This window comes from Coregonus clupeaformis, chromosome 26, assembly GCF_020615455.1.
Source record: "Coregonus clupeaformis isolate EN_2021a chromosome 26, ASM2061545v1, whole genome shotgun sequence".
NCBI classification, from domain to species: domain Eukaryota; kingdom Metazoa; phylum Chordata; class Actinopteri; order Salmoniformes; family Salmonidae; genus Coregonus; species Coregonus clupeaformis.
The window spans coordinates 38,418,613-38,440,859 of NC_059217.1; the positions used below are offsets into that span (position 1 = coordinate 38,418,613).

At 46.1% G+C, this 22,247-nt stretch overlaps 1 protein-coding gene across 1 annotated transcript in view; it reads left to right on the forward strand.

Annotated features, from left to right (window-relative positions):
* LOC121540543 (metabotropic glutamate receptor 8-like) overlaps window positions 1–22,247 on the forward strand; it is a 209,167-nt gene that overhangs the window by 163,788 nt on the left and 23,132 nt on the right. The window contains exon 7 of the mRNA XM_041849492.2: window positions 14,779–14,979. Within this exon, the coding sequence (XP_041705426.1) occupies window positions 14,779–14,979 (201 nt within the window). The remainder of the gene's footprint in view (window positions 1–14,778; window positions 14,980–22,247) is intronic.

Consider the following 22,247-nt stretch of genomic DNA (forward strand, 5'->3'; position numbering starts at 1 on the left):
GAATCATTACGCGGAGCGGTTCTTCACAAAGTTGGATCTCAGGAGCGCGTACAATCTGGTGCGCATTAGGGAGGGGGATGAATGGAAAACAGCATTTAGAACCACCTCGGGTCATTACGAGTATCTCGTCATGCCATACGGGTTAATGAATGCTCCTTCAGTCTTCCAATCCTTTGTTGACGAGATTTTCCGGGACATGCATGGGCAGGGTGTAGTAGTTTACATCGACGACATCCTAGTGTATTCTTCTACACGAGCCGAGCATTTAGCCCAGGTGCGCCGAGTGTTGAGAAGACTGTTGGAGCATGACTTGTATGTCAAGGCAGAGAAATGCCTGTTCTTCCAGGAGTCCGTCTCCTTTTTGGGTTATCGGTTGTCCGCGTCTGGTGTGGAGATAGAGGTAGACCGGGTATCGGCCGTGCGTAATTGGCAAACTCCAACCACTGTAAAAGAGGTGCAGCAGTTCTTGGGTTTTGCTAATTACTACCGGAGGTTTATTCGGGTTTTGGACAGGTTGCAGCTCCCATTACGTCCCTGCTAAAGGGGGGTCCGGTTTGTTTGCAGTGGTCGGCTGAGGCGGACAGGGCATTTGTCAAACTAAAGAACCTGTTCACCTCGGCTCCTGTGCTGGCGCATCCGGATCCCTCTTTACCATTCCAAGTAGAGGTAGACGCGTCCGAGACCGGTATTGGGGCAGTTCTGTCACAACGGTCCGGCACGCCACCTAAACTCCGCCCCTGTGCGTTCTACTCCAAGAAGCTCAGCTCGGCGGAGCGCAACTATGATGTTGGGGACAGGGAGCTGTTAGCCGTAGTCCAGGCCCTAAAGGTGTGGAGGCATTGGCTTGAGGGGGCTCAACACCCTTTCCTCATTCTGACTGATCACCGTAACCTGGAGTACATCCGGGCAGCTAGGAGATTGAACCCACGTCAGGCTAGGTGGAACATGTTCCTAACCCGGTTTGTTTTTAAGATCACATACATCCCTGGGTCCCAGAATGGTAAGGCAGACGCCCTGTCCCGGCGGTATGACACAGAGGAGAGGTCCAACGAGCCTACTTCCATATTGCCGGAGTCTTGTTTGGTGGCTCCGGTGGTATGGGAGGTCGATGCGGAAATCGAGCGGGCACTGCGTACCGACCCTACTCCCCCCGAGTGTCCTGTGGGGCGGACCTACGTTCCGCTCGAGATTCGTGATCGACTTATTTATTGGGCTCATACATCACCCTCCTCTGGACATCCAGGTATTGGCCGGACCGTGCACTGTCTTAGCATGAAATACTGGTGGCCAACGTTAGCTAGGGATGTGAGGGTTTATGTCTCCTCCTGCTCGGTGTGTGCCCAGTGTAAGGCGCCTAGACATTTGCCCAGGGGTAAGCTACATCCCCTGCCCGTTCCACAACGACCATGGTCCCACCTATCGGTGGATTTCGTGAACCGACCTACCCCCTCCCAGGGGAATACCACCATTTTGGTCGTTGTGGATCGGTTTTCCAAGGCCTGTCGTCTCCTTCCCATGCCGGGTCTCCCTACTGCCCTACAAACCGCTGAGGCCCTATTTACCCATGTGTTCCGGCACTATGGGGTCCCCAAGGATATAGTGTCTGACCGAGGTCCCCAGTTCACCTCCAGAGTTTGGGGGCGTTCATGGAACGGTTGGGGGTCTCGGTAAGCCTTACCTCGGGTATCACCCAGAGAGCAATGGGCAGGTGGAACGTGTCAACCAGGATGTGGGTAGGTTTTTGAGGTCCTATTGCCGGGACCGGCCGGAGGAGTGGTCTAGGTTCATCCCCTGGGCAGAGATGGCCCAGAACTCTCTCCGCCACTCCTCCACCAATTTAACACCTTTCCAGTGTGTTTTAGGTTATCAGCCGGTCCTGGCACCATGGCACGAGAGCCAGATCGAGGCCCCTGCGGTGGACGAGTGGATTCGGCGCTCGGAGGAGACGTGGGACGCTGCCCATGTCCATCTGCAGCGTGCCATCCGTCAACAAAAGGCGAGCGCTGATCGCCACCGCAGTGAGGGACCGGTGTACGCACCGGGAGATCGAGTCTGGCTCTCGACTCGAAACCCTGCCCCTCCGCCTGCCCTGCCGGAAGCTGGGTCGGCGGTTTGTGGGGCCCTTCAAAGTCCTGAGAAGATTGAACGAGGTGTGTTACAGGTTACAACTGCCTATAGAGTATAAAAATATTAACCCCTCGTTCCATGTGTCTCTTCTCAGGCCGGTGGTAGCTGGCTCACTCCAAGAAGATGAGATAGGAGAGACCCCTCCGCCCCCTTTGGACATTGAGGGGGTCCCGGCGTACAGGGTCCGGACCATCTTGGACTCGAGGCGCCGGATGAGTGGTCTCCAGTATCTCGTGGAGTGGGAGGGGTACGGTCCGGAGGAACGGTGCTGGGTGCCCAGGAGGGACATACTCGATCCATCCCTCCTGACTGAGTTTCACCGTGGGCATCCCACGCGCCCGGGTCGCGTCCTCCTGGCCGTCCCCCGAGGCCGGGGTCGGCGCACGGCTGGAGCCGCGCGTCAAGGGGGGGGTACTGTCACGGTTTCGGCCGAGACTGCTCCTCCTCCTAGTTCGGGCAGGCTTCGGCGTTCGCCGTCCCCGGAGTACTAGCTGCCACCGCTCTATGTTTTGTCATTTGATTGCTTTTGTCTGTCTGTTACACCTGTGTCCATTTGTGTGTTGATTACGTGTCTTATAAGTTCCTTGTTTTGCACTAGAATGATTGTGTGTTGTTATGACTGCCACTGTGTCGGAGCTACGTGTTTGCACCCTGTTTGTTTTGTGTTTAGTGTTTACGCGTGTGCGTAATTTTCCCTCGCCTCTTGGTGTATTTTGAGGTCGGGGTTTTTCTCGTAAACATTAGACTATTAAAGTCTGTTGGACTTCACCTCTGTGTCCTGCGCCTGACTCCTCCACCACATCCACATCGGTTCTAGTGACAGTTGTTTGAAAAATTTATGTATTTTAGAAACCTTAGAACCTGCTCTTTCCGAACAAAATGTCTTACCTGCATGAAGGATGATTTGAAAAAGTACATTTTTGGTAAGCTCCATTTTCTTCTTTGTTAATTATCCAAGCTGCGCTGCAGTCTCTTGATTCACAAGGCAATTGATAATGTCACCCATCAGACTATTGTCAATTTAATATTGTTTTTAGGCTACATCTATTATTATAGGCCTATGTGTGAAATTCGTTTAGATATAGTTTATGTATAGTTTCAATAGGCCATTTTCAGATGGCAGCCAACTGTCGGGTAAAGGAAGGGCAGGGGGGGAAATTACATGTCCTCCTAAAAATGCTTACAACATAAACTCTGTTTGTGATATCGAAATTCTAACAACGACAGTGTGTTGAATAGACTTATTTAGGATAAGTCAAGAACTGGGGGACATGACTTTGAAAATTACTCTTCATATGACACTTCTAGTGTTAATCCACAGATAAAAGTGGAAACCTAGTTAGTTTTTAGTTAGTCACCTATGATTAATCTTTCCTCATTCAGCTTTCAAATACCAACGTGGGGTTGTATGCTCATGAAAACCAATGAGTAGATGGTAGAGGTGGGACATGCAGCGCTTCAACCAAGTTATATTTTAGCACCTGGATCTCTGACGCCCATTGACGTGTGTGAGCAGTGTGGATGAAATGATTGAAAAACATGTACATCTCAATTTAGTTTGCAATGCTTGCTCACACAACGTTGGCGGTCTGGTTTAGGTGTTACCCTTTCATTTCTTGACCAGTTGTCTGGGACAGGGATGTTCTTTCAATGTGCCAATTCATAGGCAATTTCTCTACATTTGAGGCTACTAAGCCCATGAAACTGGTCCACAAGATAATTGTTATGTTTATCAAGTTCAGACTCCATGTCATCAGATAAGATCTTGTGTGCCTCTCTCAAAGCCTCTCTTTAGCACAGGTACATATTTGTTTTATTTTTTGTCAGTGTACCGCTTCAGTGTTATTCAGTTTATATTTTAATCTCTTGCTGCTGCTCGAATGGACTTCTCCCCTTCTCTCACTTCCTTGGCTGCACTCTCAAAAACATATTTTACTCATAAAATCCATGTTTAGTCAGAGAGAGAGAGAGTGGGGGGGGCTCTATGGCCCTATGTCTCTATGGGGGTGGTCTTGAAGGGCCACAGTCATTAATTGTAATTAATTAGGATAATTAAATATCTTACAGACACAACGACCCGAGGTCAGAGTGCACAGTGTCTGCATTCCATCATGCAATTTGTGCAGATGTTGTCAGCGTGACTCTGTTGAGCTGTACAATCGTGGTCAAAAGTTTTGATAATGACACAAATACTAATTTTCACAAAGTCTGCTGCCTCAGTTTTGATGATGGCAATTTGCATATACTCCAGAATGTCATGAAGAGTGATCAGATGAATTGCAATTAATTGCAAAGTCCCTCTTTGCCATGAAAATTAACTTAATGTAATTGTCAATAAAAGCCTTTGACACTTATGGAATGCTTGTAATTATACTTCAGTATACCATAGTAACATCTGACAAAAATATCTCATAACACTGAAGCAGCAAACTTTGTGAAGACCAATATTTGTGTCATTCTCAAAACTTTTGACCACGACTGTAGACATGTTTACAGTCTGTACCTCTAAGCACCTCATTTCCCACCAGATAAGTGTGTCCCTTTTTTAAAAGCGATCCAATAACTTAATTATACCCTCCTACCACCCACCCAAGCAAATTAAACTGAATGAGGAAATCAATGCAATTACTGCAGTTTTTTTTTTCCCTCCTCCCCAGCTTTGTCCCTACTCTGGCTAGTAATGAGCACATAGTCAAAATAAATGATTAAATATTGGCATGGATACAGGTAGGCTTACTATTTACAGTAACAGGTGTCCAACATGATTGTCATGACAACACCGCAATGCCATGGAGTATTTTACCTTGTTTTCGGCCACAGCTGTATCACATCTTTCAGTTTCACTTTCCCCCTTATGCAACAGACACACTTGAGCTTTCAATGTTTACGGCATAACCACTTAATTTCTCCAAATATTATGAGGTGCCTCCAGTTACTTTTTGCAGTATACTTACACACTCGAATTTCCTATTTTAACTGTGAGCAATAGGAGTAAGAATAGAAAACTAACCCTGAACAAGACTGGTAAGAGGTTCAACCTACAGTACGGACCTGAAACAGTGCAGACTGCCGAGAGACAAAGAAAGCAGGCTGATGTCAATTCGATTTAGATTATAAATGTTTGATTACAGACTTCTGCTTTCTTGCACTTTACCTCAGCTGAGCAAAGTAACACATTTGTCTCCTCTTTTCAAAACGGTTGCTACTGTTCACTTCCCCTTCAAAGATTCAAAGGTACATGATACTTTACAAATTCCCGGAAAGAGGTTTGGAGTCACATGAAAGCTTAATCTTGGCATCCGTTTAATCCTGCCCATTTGATGAGACATCTTTTGCACTCTCGTGTGTGCTTGATTCCAAACATATCCCGATCAAACACGATCTTGACAAAACTCTTCCCTCTCTAATGCCCTGGCTTCTTGATTTGAAAGCAGACTGAAAGTCAGGGGAGGAGTCGCCTTCTTTTGGGGGCTGGAGATGGAGGCTAAGTGCACAGCACTTTTTGAAAAGGAAATTTTTTGTTAGGGTTTTTTTCAGCCAAACATCTTCCCAAGGTTGCCATTAGTATCAAAGGCCTGCTTTTGAAATTCCCCTTTGAAAGTGATGGCGAAGCTGGAGCTAAATATTTTGTAATAGTGAAGAGTGTAGGAGCTGTAATGATGTTTAGGGGTTCTGCCACATGCCAATCTCTTAGAGGAGATAGTCTTGGTTGGCCTGCCTTATACTGGGCATTTACAGTCTACATTCAGTGGGTTAGACAGGATGATAGGATCCTTGCATAGACATGTTTTATAGATCTTGTACAGGCACTCCGTAAAGTAAGACGGTCGGTCTGCAGTGGATCTAGATCTCTGATCCAGCCCCAACATCTTCGACAGAGTGCAGTCGTAAAACAATGAACCCAGGTAAGAGCAGAAAATAAGTGCTGCCGGTAGTCTGAGGATTTTTATTAGGGGACAGATGCTTAGTGTCCTGCCTGTGTCCTGCAAAATTCCTTAGGGCTACTTCCTCCTTGCCAAAAAATTGGTGATCTGACCCGGATATGCAAATACCCTGCCTGATTTGCATATCTCGTTAATTGGAAAAGTATAAATTAGCTATGCAGACACAAAAAGGAAAACACCAATCAACTCCCACCTTTCTTCTTGACTGTCATAGCTGGCTGCTGTAATTCAAATAGATACATGTGCGTGGCAGCAAAAGTGTCTAGGCCAGCGTGTAATTGCACATTTGTTAGTTTAAAGGCTTTCTAAATATTTAATTTCTTAATGAGGGAAAACACAAAGTCATTAGCAGAGCCCCTGTGAATGGAATGATTTATCAGAACTTAATCGTGTCACTCAGGCATGCCATATGGCCTGCTCTATAATTAGACCCACCCCTCTCTCAATGATTTGGCCAAAATTGCATGTCCATTATTAGTAGATCATATTACATTCCTAGTTCCTCAGTCAAAACATCCAAAGGACACATTCTCCATTCTGACCCAGAGAATGACAACTGAAACATATATTTCATGCAACATTTAGTTGACTTGCATGTAATAACTACCCGTACATCCTGACCAAATAAGAATAGAGATTTATCTTGAAAGTGAATGACTATGGCAATGAGTGAACTTCATGTAATCTTAACAGTTGCTCCACAGCCCAGTGACAATGCTCAGTGATGAGCAGTGATGTGTTATCTTGATTACATTGTTTCAGGACAACTTTGTCATTTTGCATTAGAAAAAGAGGCCAGTTGAGGTGTAGGCCTACGCTTTGTGCTCGGTAGTTTTCCATTTCTCACAACAAAAGTGTTTTAATTATAGCCTGTGTGCTTACTCACAGTGGCTGCTCTGCTCACTCATAATGAGTCTAACCTCATCAGCTCATCAACCTTAATCTGGAAAAATAAAGATGAGGAAAAACTGAACACTGCCTTAAGGGCCATCCACAACAAGGACAATAATTATAATGATAGCTAGAACACTACAAAAATAAAAGTCCTTCTATTCAAGTGGAGAACAATAACATTAGCTATCGTTGGGATCACTTTCAGAGCAACCTTTTCCCTGTCCCCCCAACAATACACCGACAACAACCAATCAAAAAAACATTATATTGAAGTGTTCTAGGTGATAGGTACGTGAGGAAAAGCCTGTTGGAGGGGAGAGAAATTTCCTAAATAACTGGGAATGTGAGAATAATGGTAGTCACATTAATTATAGGACAACTTAGAAGACTGATGATCCACGACAGACATCTCAGTGTCTGAAGAAGCCCATATTTTTCTATGGCACCTGTTAACGCCGATACATCCTGACAAAATACACCATATGAGAGTCCTGTTAAAACCTTTCTGGACTTTGTAAAATGTAGAGAATAGACCCATAACTTATCCAAATGGTTGCATAATCAGGCCTAGGCTGTATGCAGTTATTTCGGCATGAAACATGCGTTCAAAACAGGACGTTTGCGCTTTTATTCGAATTAGCCTACATTTTACAGCCTAGACAATAAGTGTGTACTCTCTTGATCACAAAAATACATCCCTCAATGCACTGTTGTTGTAGCCTAGGTATAATAATTTCCTTGTCTAGAAACGTAGGCCTAATCAAAGTGGAGCCTTGAGGAACTCACTGATGCCATTTCATAATCTGTTAAAGGGATACTTCGTAGTTTTGGCAATTATCTTATCTACTTCCCGAGAGTCAGATGAACTCGTGGATACCGTTTGTCTCTGTCTCCAGTATGAGGGAAGTTAGAAGTAGTTTCGCGAGCCAATGCTAAGTAGCGTTAGCACAATGACTGGAAGTCAATGGGTATCTGCTAGCATGCTACTTTGCCAGGTAAGTATTTATATCCCTAATATCTAGCTAATATTTAGCTTCTTACTTCGGCTACACATCTCTAGCGTCTCTCTTCAGGCTGTTCCACTTCCGCAATAGACTATAGAAAGCCTCTCCGCTATTCCTCTTCCCGTGAAATCCCAGGAAAAGCTATAGGCTACAAAAACATTTATTTTTTTGCATTTTTTATACTAGGCCTAATAGCCTTTTCAATGAGAGACTTCGAGGCTTGCTCTTGCTAATTGCTGTACAGTATGTAAAACAGGCTTACAACATATAGGCCAACTGAACTGTTGGGGAAAGTTGAGGAGAATGAGTTGGTGTGATCACTTTAGCGGGTTATGATAACATTGTTGCACTGATGCGTTGCAAATAGTCGCACAAGACAGACAGAGAGATGAGCACAGTGAAAAAGAAGATCCAAATGAATTGACAACTTTTAGAAAAATATCAATCTCTTGCAAGCCACTTGAGCAACGAGGAACGCAATGACATGGTGTAAAGGATGTGCAGCTAAACAGCAAGTTTCTGTATCATTTTTCATTACATTTACATTGAAGTATTATTTGCAGTTGTCACTATGACATTGAACACACCCTGAAGCACTGAATGGTCTATGTTACCACCTTAATAATAGGCCTACAGCGTGCAGTAGGATGCATTGATCAGTTGATTGACAGGTGTAGGCTACTGTAGAACGATAAACGATAAACTTTCCTCTAGTGTGGATGCTCACCAACGTTTTATAGTTATGTATAATTTATCGTTATAGTTGTCGTTATAGTTATCTGCCTTGGTGTAAATAGCCCTTTAGCCTGATTGGTAGGCTGCTGTCTCACCGATTGATTTGCCACAGACTGAGCATGGCTGCATCCCTCTGACTCCACCTTCTGCCAGGTTTAGGTGCTATCTCACTCAGCTGTTTTAATTCAAGTTTCTTCCCAACCTGGCTACTTGGTCAATTATATCCTAGATATACCTATATACCTAGGTGGGGGGTGCAGTTGACTGGAATTCTATACTTTTGAATTGAGTTTAATGCATACTAATGAAGGCTAGACTGATTGATGGAGACATTTAAGTACATATTTCATACAATTTTGTCTGCTTAGTGTAGCGGGTGATTTGACGGAGTCAGGCGCAGGAGGTGTAAATCACAGAATACATTGTTTATTCGGCCAATACAGCGGTTCGCAGCAATGCGTAAAACAACTACAGTGCGGTATAACGGCACACTGGAGAAAAACAAAACAAACGGGTGAATATCCCGGCGATACAGTACATAAAGCTCCACTGAGCTATCGACACCTCCACATGAAACAATCACACACAAAGACATGGGGGGCAGAGGGAATACTTATACAGGGACTGATGAGGGGATATGAACCAGGTGTGTATAAAAACAAGACAAAACAAATGGAATGATGAGATGAGGAGCGGCCGGTGACAACGAACGCCGAAGCCTGCCCGAACAAGGAGAGGAGGCAGCTTCGGAGGAGTCGTGACAGTACCCCCCCATTGACGCGCAGCTCCAGCAGCACGCCGACACCGGCCTCGGGGACGGCCAGGAGGACACGGAGCAGAGCGAGCCGGATGGCGACGGTGGAAATCCTGCAACAGGGAGGGATCGAGGACATCCTTCACCGGGACCCAGCACCGCTCCTCCGGACCGTACCCCTCCCACTCCATGAGGTACTGAAGGCCCCCCACCCAACGCCTCGAATCCAGGATGGAACAGACGGAGTAGTCCTCGATGTCCAGAGGGGGCGGAGAGACCTCCCGCACCTCAGACTCCTAGAGCGGACCAGCCAACACCGGCCTGAGGAGAGATACGTGAAAAAAGGGGTTCATACGGTCATCAGGAGGGAGCAGCAACCTATATGAAACCTTGTTAACTCTCCTCAGAACTTTGAACAGCCCCACAAACCGCAGGCTCAGCTTTCGGCAGGGCAGGCGGAGGGGCAGGTTCTGGGTCAAGACCCAGACCTGATCAACCGGGGCCTCACTGCGGTGGCGGTCGGCGTTGGTTTTCTGGCGCTCTGGAGGTGGGCGTGGGCGGCGTTCCACATTTCCTCTGCGCGCCGAAACCAGTTGTCCACCTCAGGAGCTTCGGTCTGGCTCTGATGCCACGGTGCCAGGACTGGCTGATACCCTAAAATACATTGAAAGGGTGATAGGTTAGTGGAGGAGTGGCAGAGAGAGTTCTGGGCATATTCGGCCCATGGCAAGAACACTGACCACTCCCCCGACCGGTCCTGGCAGTAGGACCACAGGAACCTACCCACATCCTGATTCACCACCTGCCCATTAGACTCGGGGTGAAACCCAGGGGTCAGGCTGACCGAGACCCCCAGACGTTCCATGAACGCCTTCCAGACCCTGGACGTAAACTGGGAACCCCGGTCAGACACTATGTCCTCTGGTACCCGGTAGTGACGGAAGACGTGAGTAAACAGGGATTCTGCAGTTTGCAGGGCCGTGGGGAGACCAGGCAGGGGAAGGAGTCGGCAGGCTTTAGAAAAGCGGTCCACAACGACCAGGATGGAGGTGTTACCCTGAGAGAGGGGAAGATCAGTGAGAAAGTTAATCGATAAATGGCACCATGGCCGTTGTGGAACTGGTAAGGGATGTAACTTACCCGCAGGAAGGTGCCTAGGTACCTTACTCTGGATGCACACCGAGCAGGAGGAGACATACACCCTCACGTCCCGAAAACACCTCATTCACAAAGCACTGGAAGACGGATGGAGCATTCATCAACCCGTACGGCATCACCAGGTATTCATAATGCCCCGTGGTTGTGCTAAAGGCTGTCTTCCACTCGTCCCCTTCCCGGACACACAACAGGTTGTACGCACTCCTGAGATCTAATTTCGTGAAGAAGCGCGCCCCATGCATTGATTCGATAACACCAACGGAAACACCTAGACACCTACCCTGACACTCTCGCAATCACCCCGTGAGAACCCTCTGCGGCCATGAAAAGGTGGGGTTGTGTAGTGCTAGCCAGGGAAGGCCCAACACAACAGGGAAATCAGGGGACTCAATAATATAAAAGGTGATTTGCTCCCTATGGGTCTCCTGCGTGATCATAATGACTGGTGCTGTAACCTCCCTAACAAAACCTGACCCTAATAGTCGACTGTCAAGTGCTTTGATGGGCAATAGAATGGACAGGGGAACCAATGTAATATGCAGACTATTAGCTAAAGACCTGTCCATAAAGTTCCCAGTTGCGCCTGAATCGACCAGCACCTTACACTGGGGAACTACCGTGTAATCAGGAAAGTTGATGTGGATGGTGAAATGCGCAGCAGAGGGTTCTGAACGACTGTGGGTTTGCCCTACCTGGGGTGACTCGAGAGTGCCTTGCCTGCTGCCTCCAGACCCAGAAGACTCTGACAACAGCGTGCAGCAGAATGTCCCCTCTTACCACAAGAGGGACACTGGATCTTTCATCCTCCGTTCTCCCAGATCGCTGCACCACCCAGCTCCATCGGAACTTGATCCGTGTTGAAAGGGGGTGAAACGGGCAGGCCCCTTCCAGGACGTCCTTTCGAAGCCAGCTGGTTGTCCAACCGGATGGCCATGTCCACCAGTTGATTGAAGGCAGGCTAGCTCCCTTCGGACGTCCTCACGCAAGCTGCATCGGAAGTGGTCGATGAGGGCCCGCTCGTTCCATCCGGACCCAGCCGCTAGATTTCTAAACTCCAGGGCAAAGTCTTGTGCGGTCCTCGTCCCCTGCCTCAGATGGACCAGACGCTCGCCCACCTCTCTACCTTTGGGGGGATGATCGAAGACTGCCCGGAAGAGGCGAGCGAACTCTCCGTAGTTGTCCAACGTGTCTCCTCCTTCATTCCAGACCGCGTTGGCCCACTCCAGGGCTTTCCCAGAGAGGCAGGAGACGAGGGCGGACACCTTCTCCCGATCTGATGGAGCCGGGCTGATGTTGGAAAAATAGAGGTCCAGCTGCAGGAGGAAACCCTGGCAGCGGGCCGCTGTCCCGTTGTACTCCCTCGGTCTAGACAGGTGAATACCTCTGGGCGCTGGGGTGTGGGTGGCTGGATCCGGTCGCTCAGCTGGTTCCGCAGGGTCGGGTCCTCTCCTCTCCAGGCGCTGGACGACCTGGAGAACCCGATCCATCGCTTCGCCCAAGCTGGCTAGCATGTTGGAATGCTCCCGGACCCGCTCAACGACTCCAGGCATATTCCCCGCTCCTGCTGACTCCATGCTGTTGGGTGTGTGATTCTGTAGCGAGTGATTTGACGGTCAGGCGCAGGAGTTGTAAATCACAGAATAAATGGTTTATTCGGCGAATACAGCGGTTCGCAGCAATGCGTAAAACAACTACAGTGCGGTATAACGGCGCACTGGAGAAGAACAAAACATACAGGTGAATATCCCGGCGACACAGTACATAAAGCTCCACCGAGCTATCGACACCTCCACATGAAACAATCACACACAAAGACATGGGGGGTGGAGGAAATACAGGGACTGATGAGATGGAATGATGAGATGAGGAGCGGCCGGTGACAACGAACGCCGAAGCCTACCTGAACAAGGAGAGGTGGCAGCTTCAGAGGAAGTTGTGACGCTTAGTTTGTCTGCGTATTCTATAACAAAGAGAAATCTTGCAGGACAAGGCCAGACTTAGAAGCATATCATTATTATTGCCACGTTGACAAATTTCTGACGTTAGCGATAAACAATGGGGAGTATAACGATAATCTATTAATGTAATGTTCAGGCTTGTCAGACGAGACGTGTCGTATATGCACTGACGTTGCCGCTGTTGGTCTTTTCCTCGACTTATCTCATCACACAAGACTATCTCTGTAATTAGTTTGTCATTTATCTAATTTTCTAATCTATTTGAAACAGAGTGATGCCCCCTGTGCATGAGAGAAAAGGGGAAACAGAAACTAGTCAGTCATGTTGAGAGGGAATTAAATTTGTCCTTGTAAGTGATGTTTAATTGAAACGCCAGTACCCGTGATTAAGTTGTCTGTGTATTGCCGCACATTATTCAATATAATAAAAGGATTTCATCTCCTGTGTACTATCGGCTAGCCTCGTTAGCAAACACACAGGCAAAAACACCCTGTGAGGTTTTCTCTTCGTATAGTGAATAGTGTTCTAGAATAAAGCTCACGTTTTGCTGGTGCTGTAAGATGGGGATTCTCTTTTGTGAAGTTCCAAGTTAACCCCTCTTGTTTAATAAAAAATCATCTTTCATCGTTTTTTTTATGAGACCCTTTCTTTAAAGCAGCAGTTTGATATATTATGCAGGCTTTTTCATTTTCCAGTGTAATTTGCAGATGCCTCGAATTGCTCATACTTGTAAATTAGTAAAAATGATTCAGTAATTCCCTCAAGGCAAAATAATGATTAGTACACTTGGACAGTGCAAGCTCAGTATGTGCATACTGATTCCTATAGACCTAAGTTTCCTACAGAACTAAGTTTCCTACAGAACTAAGTTTCCTACTGAATTAAGTTATAGCACACCAACCCAGTTATGGAAAATATGGACTTTGTCCAAACCCTATTTGTCTGATGCAGAATGTTTACTAAACTGAACAACCGCCCCACACCTTGCTGTCAGGTAGTCATGAACAAATTTACATTTTAATATTTATTCGCATCTGACATGCCATATGGTTTTCTTATGACAAGGTAATACTGCCCCTTGCCTAAAACTATGACTGCTGAGCAGCAACATCTTTCAATTTGAGTAGGAACTGTGCAAGTCATGCTCCAATCATGCTGGGTCTACAGACAAGTAATCAGTCTTTACTGCTGGGCCAAATGCCTCCCTTTCAGACAGATCTTTCACACCAGAGCTGCTATCAAATTTGATTGAATTTCATTTACAAGGGCCTATTAATGCAAAGATGTCACAATCCTTGATTGAGGGCTTGCTCAACCAGATAGTTCACCACACACTTTCTTTAAGCTTATTTTCTCTGTTTGTGTCCAGAGGAATCTGAAGAAAAGTTTGAGAAACGTAACAGTGGCTGTTTTTTCACTAGTCTGAGTAGAGACCTGAAACATAATGATCTGCAGTCATGTAAATTACATAACTGGTGCTTGTAGGGAATGTGAATTGAAGTCTGCGTGAAAGGTACAACCTGTGAATGCAATATTTTATTTTATATTTATTTTTTGAAATATTGTATGTATTTTGATTATAACTCACATTGAAGGTCAATGTAATCAAAAAGTTTAATTATTTTGTTTGCTGTCGTTCCGACATCCTCTTAATTATAAGCATACATACAGTAGTATACAACATGTTATTTGAAATGCTAGTGCTGTCTGCATGTGCCTGAAGTGAAAAAGGTTTACTTTTATATTGTGAGATGTATGTATTGTGACATGTTATTTTCAATTGTGAGATGTAATCAATGTGAAAAAGTCAAGGATATTAATATTGAATAGATCACAAACGTGGGAGTCTTAACCCTCCCGTTGTCCTAGGGTCAAAATGACCCGCCACTGTGTTGAACCAACTTTATTTAATTTTTATATTTTTGGGATCATTTGTGAGAAGGAGGCAGTGAGACTTTAAAGAAAGTATCACTGCCTTCTTCTCACAAATGATCCAAAAAATATAAAAATTAAATAAAGTTGGTTCAACACAGTGGCGGGTCATTTTGACCCTAGGACAACGGGAGGGTTAAGTATTGACTGCCTTATTCTTCAATTCACACCTACTCAGTACAACTGCCGAATACTGGGGAATTTGACAGTCAACAACAGAACTGTCTATTGAACAGTGACGTTTATCTTGGTGTTTTTCTCCTCTTGTCCAGGACTGGAGAAGGTAGGTCGTGACTCAACCTACGAACAGGAGGGGAAGGTACAGTTTGTGATGGACGCTGTATATGCCATGGCCCACGCTCTACACCGCATGCACCGGGAGCTCTGCTTAGGTTACCCAGGCCTGTGTCCACGCATGGCAAACATTGACGGCAAGGAGCTACTGACCTTCATCAGGGCGGTAAACTTCAACGGTAAGGACCCTTTTCAACACATCATCATCATCAACATCATCGTCATCATCTTGATCTTCATCATCATCATCATACATTTGTATGTCATACACTTTTTCAACTTTCATTCTTCCTCATTACATCACCATATTATTATTATGGAACCTTCCCCTACATTTCCATGACTGTCTCACTCCTTTGTTTCCACTTCATTGTTGTTATACCCTCCACAGACACTTCTTTATTCTTTACTACAATTCCTCCTCCTCAAGCACCTGATCATTTATTCATCCCTCAGCCTTGACCTCTTCATTTCTCTAATACTGTGTTTTGGTTAATCATGTCACATGACCTTACTTAAAGCTTTTTCATCAAACTGTCCCCTTTTCGTTTTATGTCAGAAGGTCCAGTACCATCCTCAGACAATTGCTTTCATTGTTTGTCTAATTCTCATTTCTGGAAAAGGCTTAATAAAATAAAGCTTAAGATCCAGGTCATGTGACATGATTAACTAAAACACAGGGCCTTACTAATAACATGCACTCTCCTCCTCTGCTCTTCTCTCTTCACTCTCCTCCTCTGCTCTTCTCTCTTCACTCTCCTCCTCTGCTCTTCTCTCTTCACTCTCCTCCTCTGCTCTTCTCTCTTCACTCTCCTCCTCTGCTCTTCTCTCTTCACTCTCCTCCTCTGCTCTTCTCTCTTCACTCTCCTCCTCTGCTCTTCTCTCTTCACTCTCCTCCTCTGCTCTTCTCTCTTCACTCTCCTCCTCTTCTCTTCTCTCTTCACTCTCCTCCTCTGCTCTTCTCTCTTCACTCTCCTCCTCTGCTCTTCTCTCTTCACTCTCCTCCTCTGCTCTTCTCTCTTCACTCTCCTCCTCTGCTCTTCTCTCTTCACTCTCCTCCTCTTCTCTTCTCTCTTCACTCTCCTCCTCTGCTCTTCTCTCTTCACTCTCCTCCTCTGCTCTTCTGTCTTCACTCTCCTCCTCTGCTCTTCTCTCTTCACTCTCCTCCTCTGCTCTTCTCTCTTCACTCTCCTCCTCTGCTCTTCTGTCTTCACTCTCCTCCTCTGCTCTTCTCTCTTCACTCTCCTCCTCTTCTCTTCTCTCTTCACTCTCCTCCTCTGCTCTTCTCTCTTCACTCTCCTCCTCTGCTCTTCTGTCTTCACTCTCCTCCTCTGCTCTTCTCTCTTCACTCTCCTCATCTTCTCTTCTCTCTTCACTCTCCTCTCTCTTTTCCTCCATCTTACTCCCCCTTTTCTATATTTTTCTGGCCATCAGTCTTCTCGCCCACCTTCCTATCAGCATCTTTTTCTACCCCTTTCATCTTATTTCGTTCATCCTCCTCTTTCTCACCCCTTCCTCTCCATACAGTATCTTCTACTGACTCATCCAGTTTCTCCTTTACTTTCTTGTTCTACCCATTTCCACAGTCTTGGTCATCTGTGAAGATGGTTCTTCTTTGAGGGTAGCCATAGATAGATCTCTGTCAGCTAGACTAGAGATTCACACAGTCTCTATGTTCAGTTCTTATCATGTGTATTGTCTTGGGTTGAATGCATTTTTTTGGTATTCATACAGTAACACAATAATTGTTGGCTTATACATGCGGTAAAGAGGTCTATCGAACTCGACCAAAACAATGGAAATGCCATGGAAATGCGTGGGGGAAAGATGCCGTGGGTGAAAGATGCCGTGGGTGAAAGATGCCGTGGGGGAAAGATGCCGTGGGGGAAAGATGCCGTGGGGGAAAGATGCCGTGGGGGAAAGATCCCGAATCTCCTCATTACCCCTCATCAAAATTAGCCTACATTTAAGTTATTGTTTATATGTGTATTTCACACTATGTTGGCGTAAAAATCTGAGTATAATGCTTAGTATGGATGTCAACCGCAATACATGTTCATGTCATTGTCACCAATCAACTTCATTACAGCTAAAAATGACTTTGACTACCACCACAGATTTCTGTATGCTACTATAGCTATGCTACCAGTTTATACAAATGGGAGTTAGCATTTAGCAGTGTTCTGCAGTGTTCTGCATCAAAAACAGCCAAATATATCCAAATCTGACTTTAGTAACCACATTGTGGGCCTGTTACAATATATCAATCATGGCGGATTTGACGAATATCCACTTTGTTAGATCAGATTTGTTGAATGCATCCTTCTTCTATCCCCCACGAACTGTTTCAGTCTGTAATTCATGGTTTGATTATTATTTGTCACTTACATGGCTTGAATTACTGCTTCAGAGAGTGAATCCATGATTAATAAGCTCCATGGCTGTCAAAAACAACTTTTAGGAACACTTCAAGACCCAATAGTCTGACTCTTCACTAACAAACTCCAATGGAAAAATAATTGGGAGTCTTTTGCCTTTAAGGGATAAGAAAAAGCTCAGTACTTCTGATTCAGCTCTGCCGTCGTCAACAATGGGATGAATAAGGCATTTTATATCACCACCAGCACAACCACACAGCACCATATATTTTACTCATATAGAGCTTAAAGCTGTAGAATCTACCTCTGAGGTGCTTAGTTGTTTCTAAGCTAAGAACACACTTTTTTTCATACTTCTGTTGCCATTACTTAGTACATAGCTGCTGCATTATAAATTAACTATTCGGCAGACAGGATTGTCTTTCTCTTCCTATTGTGTTTTTGTCACGTGTGCTAGACTGATAATTCACAGATACAGCTCAGAACATCAGTCATCTATATGTCCCTCTCTCTCTTCAGCTCAGAACATACAATCGTTTTTATGTCCCTCTCTCTTCAGCTCGGAACACGTGCAGAGCCGAAGACAGCTCACGTTCAGTGGTGTGAGATAACAATGTGATTCATTTAACATTGGCCCAGTACTTTTTGTAAGTCTACACCAAAGTACCTCTCGAATGGGTGTGATAAAATGCTACAGTAGATAAAGTCAGTACATCTTCATCTCTTGCCTGTTACTTCTGCATAGATTTTCAAGGTTGACATCCTTTTCAAAGTGTGTGGCGAGATGGACTTGCTTAGATAGAGGGAGAAAGAAATAACACTTCACATATCTCCCCATGCTCTGACTCTGTTTGCGGTTTTCAAATGGCTTTCTTTATGCTTGTGGTGCTGCATGAGTCAGTTAATCACTCTGTGTAGACTACTCAACGTTGGCCAACCGTCTGTATTGTAGGCAGATGACTTCACAGGCCCTGTAGACACACATACAAAGGCAGAACGACTTCACAGGCCCTGTAGACACACATACAGAGGCAGAACGACTTCACAGGCCCTGTAGACACACATACAGAGGCAAAACAACTTCACAGGCCCTGTAGACACACATACAGAGGCAGAACGACTTCACAGGCCCTGTAGACACACATACAGAGGCAAAACAACTTCACAGGCCCTGTAGACACACATACAGAGGCAGAACGACTTCACAGGCCCTGTAGACACACATACAGAGGCAGAACGACTTCACAGGCCCTGTAGACACACATACAGAGGCAGAACGACTTCACAGGCCCTGTAGACACACATACAGAGGCAGAACGACTTCACAGGCCCTGTAGACACACATACAGAGGCAGATGACTTCACAGGCCCTGTAGACACACATACAGAGGCAGATGACTTCAAAGGCCCTGTAGACACACATACAGAGGCAGAAAGACTTCACAGGCCCTGTAGACACACATACAGAGGCAGAAAGACCTCACAGGCCTTGTAGACACACATACAGAGACAAAAAGACTTCACAGGCCCTGTAGACACACATACAGAGGCAGAACGACTTCACAGGCCCTGTAGACACACATACAGAGGCAAAACAACTTCACAGGCCCTGTAGACACACATACAGAGGCAGAACGACTTCACAGGCCCTGTAGACACACATACAGAGGCAGAACAACTTCACAGGCCCTGTAGACACACATACAGAGGCAGAACGACTTCACAGGCCCTGTAGACACACATACAGAGGCAGAACGACTTCACAGGCCCTGTAGACACACATACAGAGGCAGATGACTTCACAGGCCCTGTAGACACACATACAGAGGCAGAACGACTTCACAGGCCCTGTAGACACACATACAGAGGCAAAACAACTTCACAGGCCCTGTAGACACACACAGAGGCAGAACGACTTCACAGGCCCTGTAGACACACATACAGAGGCAGAACGACTTCACAGGCCCTGTAGACACACATACAGAGGCAGAACGACTTCACAGGCCCTGTAGACACACATACAGAGGCAGAAAGACTTCACAGGCCCTGTAGACACACATACAGAGGCAGAACGACTTCACAGGCCTTGTAGACACACATACAGAGACAAAAAGACTTCACAGACCCTGTAGACACACATACAGAGGCAGAACGACTTCACAGGCCCTGTAGACACACATACAGAGGCTGAACGACTTCACAGGCCCTGTAGACACACATACAGAGGCAGAACGACTTCACAGGCCCTGTAGACACACATACAGAGGCAGAATGACTTCACAGGCCCTGTAGACACACATACAGAGGCAGATGACTTCACAGGCCCTGTAGACACACATACAGAGGCAGATGACTTCAAAGGCCCTGTAGACACACATACAAAGGCAGAAAGACTTCACAGGCCATGTAGACTCACATACAGAGACAAAAAGACTTCATAGGCCCTGTAGACACACATACAGAGGCAGAACGACTTCACAGGCCCTGTAGACACACATACAGAGGCAAAACAACCTCACAGGCCCTGTAGACACACATACAGAGGCAGAACGACTTCACAGGCCCTGTAGACACATATACAGAGGCAGAACGACTTCACAGGCCCTATAGACACACATACAGAGGCATAATGACTTCACAGGCCCTGTAGACACACATACAGAGGCAGAACGACTTCACAGGCCCTGTAGACACACATACAGAGGCTGAACGACTTCACAGGCCCTGTAGACACACATACAGAGCAGAAAGACTTCACAGGCCCTGTAGACACACATACAGAGGCAAAACAACTTCACAGGCCCTGTAGACACACATACAGAGGCAAAACAACTTCACAGGCCCTGTAGACACACATACAGAGGCAGAACGACTTCACAGGCCCTGTAGACACACATACAGAGGCAGAACAACTTCACAGGCCCTGTAGACACACATACAGAGGCAGAACGACTTCACAGGCCCTGTAGACACACATACAGAGGCAGAACGACTTCACAGGCCCTGTAGACACACATACAGAGGCAGATGACTTCACAGGCCCTGTAGACACACATACAGAGGCAGAACGACTTCACAGGCCCTGTAGACACACATACAGAGGCAAAACAACTTCACAGGCCCTGTAGACACACACAGAGGCAGAACGACTTCACAGGCCCTGTAGACACACATACAGAGGCAGAACGACTTCACAGGCCCTGTAGACACACATACAGAGGCAGAACGACTTCACAGGCCCTGTAGACACACATACAGAGGCAGAAAGACTTCACAGGCCCTGTAGACACACATACAGAGGCAGAACGACTTCACAGGCCTTGTAGACACACATACAGAGACAAAAAGACTTCACAGACCCTGTAGACACACATACAGAGGCAGAACGACTTCACAGGCCCTGTAGACACACATACAGAGGCTGAACGACTTCACAGGCCCTGTAGACACACATACAGAGGCAGAACGACTTCACAGGCCCTGTAGACACACATACAGAGGCAGAATGACTTCACAGGCCCTGTAGACACACATACAGAGGCAGATGACTTCACAGGCCCTGTAGACACACATACAGAGGCAGATGACTTCAAAGGCCCTGTAGACACACATACAAAGGCAGAAAGACTTCACAGGCCATGTAGACTCACATACAGAGACAAAAAGACTTCATAGGCCCTGTAGACACACATACAGAGGCAGAACGACTTCACAGGCCCTGTAGACACACATACAGAGGCAAAACAACTTCACAGGCCCTGTAGACACACATACAGAGGCAGAACGACTTCACAGGCCCTGTAGACACATATACAGAGGCAGAACGACTTCACAGGCCCTATAGACACACATACAGAGGCATAATGACTTCACAGGCCCTGTAGACACACATACAGAGGCAGAACGACTTCACAGGCCCTGTAGACACACATACAGAGGCTGAACGACTTCACAGGCCCTGTAGACACACATACAGAGCAGAAAGACTTCACAGGCCCTGTAGACACACATACAGTGGCAGAACGACTTCACAGGCCCTGTAGACACACATACAGATGCAGAAAGACTTCACAGGCCCTGTAGACATACATACAGAAGCATAAAGACTTCACAGGCACTGTAGACACACATACAGAGGCAGAACGACTTCACAGGCCCTGTAGACACACATACAGAGGCAGAAAGACTTCACAGGCCCTGTAGACACACATACAGAGGCAGAAATACTTCACAGGCCCTGTAGACATACATACAGAGGCAGAAAGACTTCACAGGCCCTGTAGACATACATACAGAGGCAGAAAGATTTCACAGGCCCTGTAGACACACATACAGAGGCAGAAAGACTTCACAGGCCCTGTAGACATACATACAGAGGCAGAAAGACTTCACAGGCCCTGTAGACACACATACAGAGGCAGAACGACTTAACTGTTTTTTCAAGAATGTGGTCCTTCCTTTCAGCACAAAGGCCCTATCTAAGTTAGGTAATATTTCTCAGTCCTTAAACTAAGATCAGACTGTGTTGTATCCTGTTAGAAAAACAAGTGAACATCAAAAATAATTCGTACAACAGAAGGTGTTGACTCCTACATCTTTTTCCTTTGGCTGTCCATATGGAAACAGTGTGAATGGCTCGCAAAAGGCACTCTTCTATCCTCTCATCTTTCCCCTCCTGTGCAGCCATTTTGCATGCTTTTCCTTGATCTGCCTCAAGATTTCAATACCTCAGTCGGGAAAGTTTCCATATATCCACAAGCGCCTCCCCTCCCAGCTCCCTACCTGAGAGGGAGAGGCAGATTTGAATAATTATTCTATCTTCTTCTCTGGCAATGGGCTAGGGAGAGCTATGGAGCAGGGGAATAGGCATTCTCACTGGCTTTTCACAGCAAGCATGCAGAACTAGTAAAGCGTCAGTTGATTTTTTTAACAATCTTCAGACCTTGAAGGGATTCATATCTCTGCCAAACTTGATGAATGTGTAACTGTACTGTGTTATTTTGGGAGAAAAAAACATTGAATTAGCAATGAATATGACTGCGGGACAGAAATTGCAAGCCTGTGTTCAG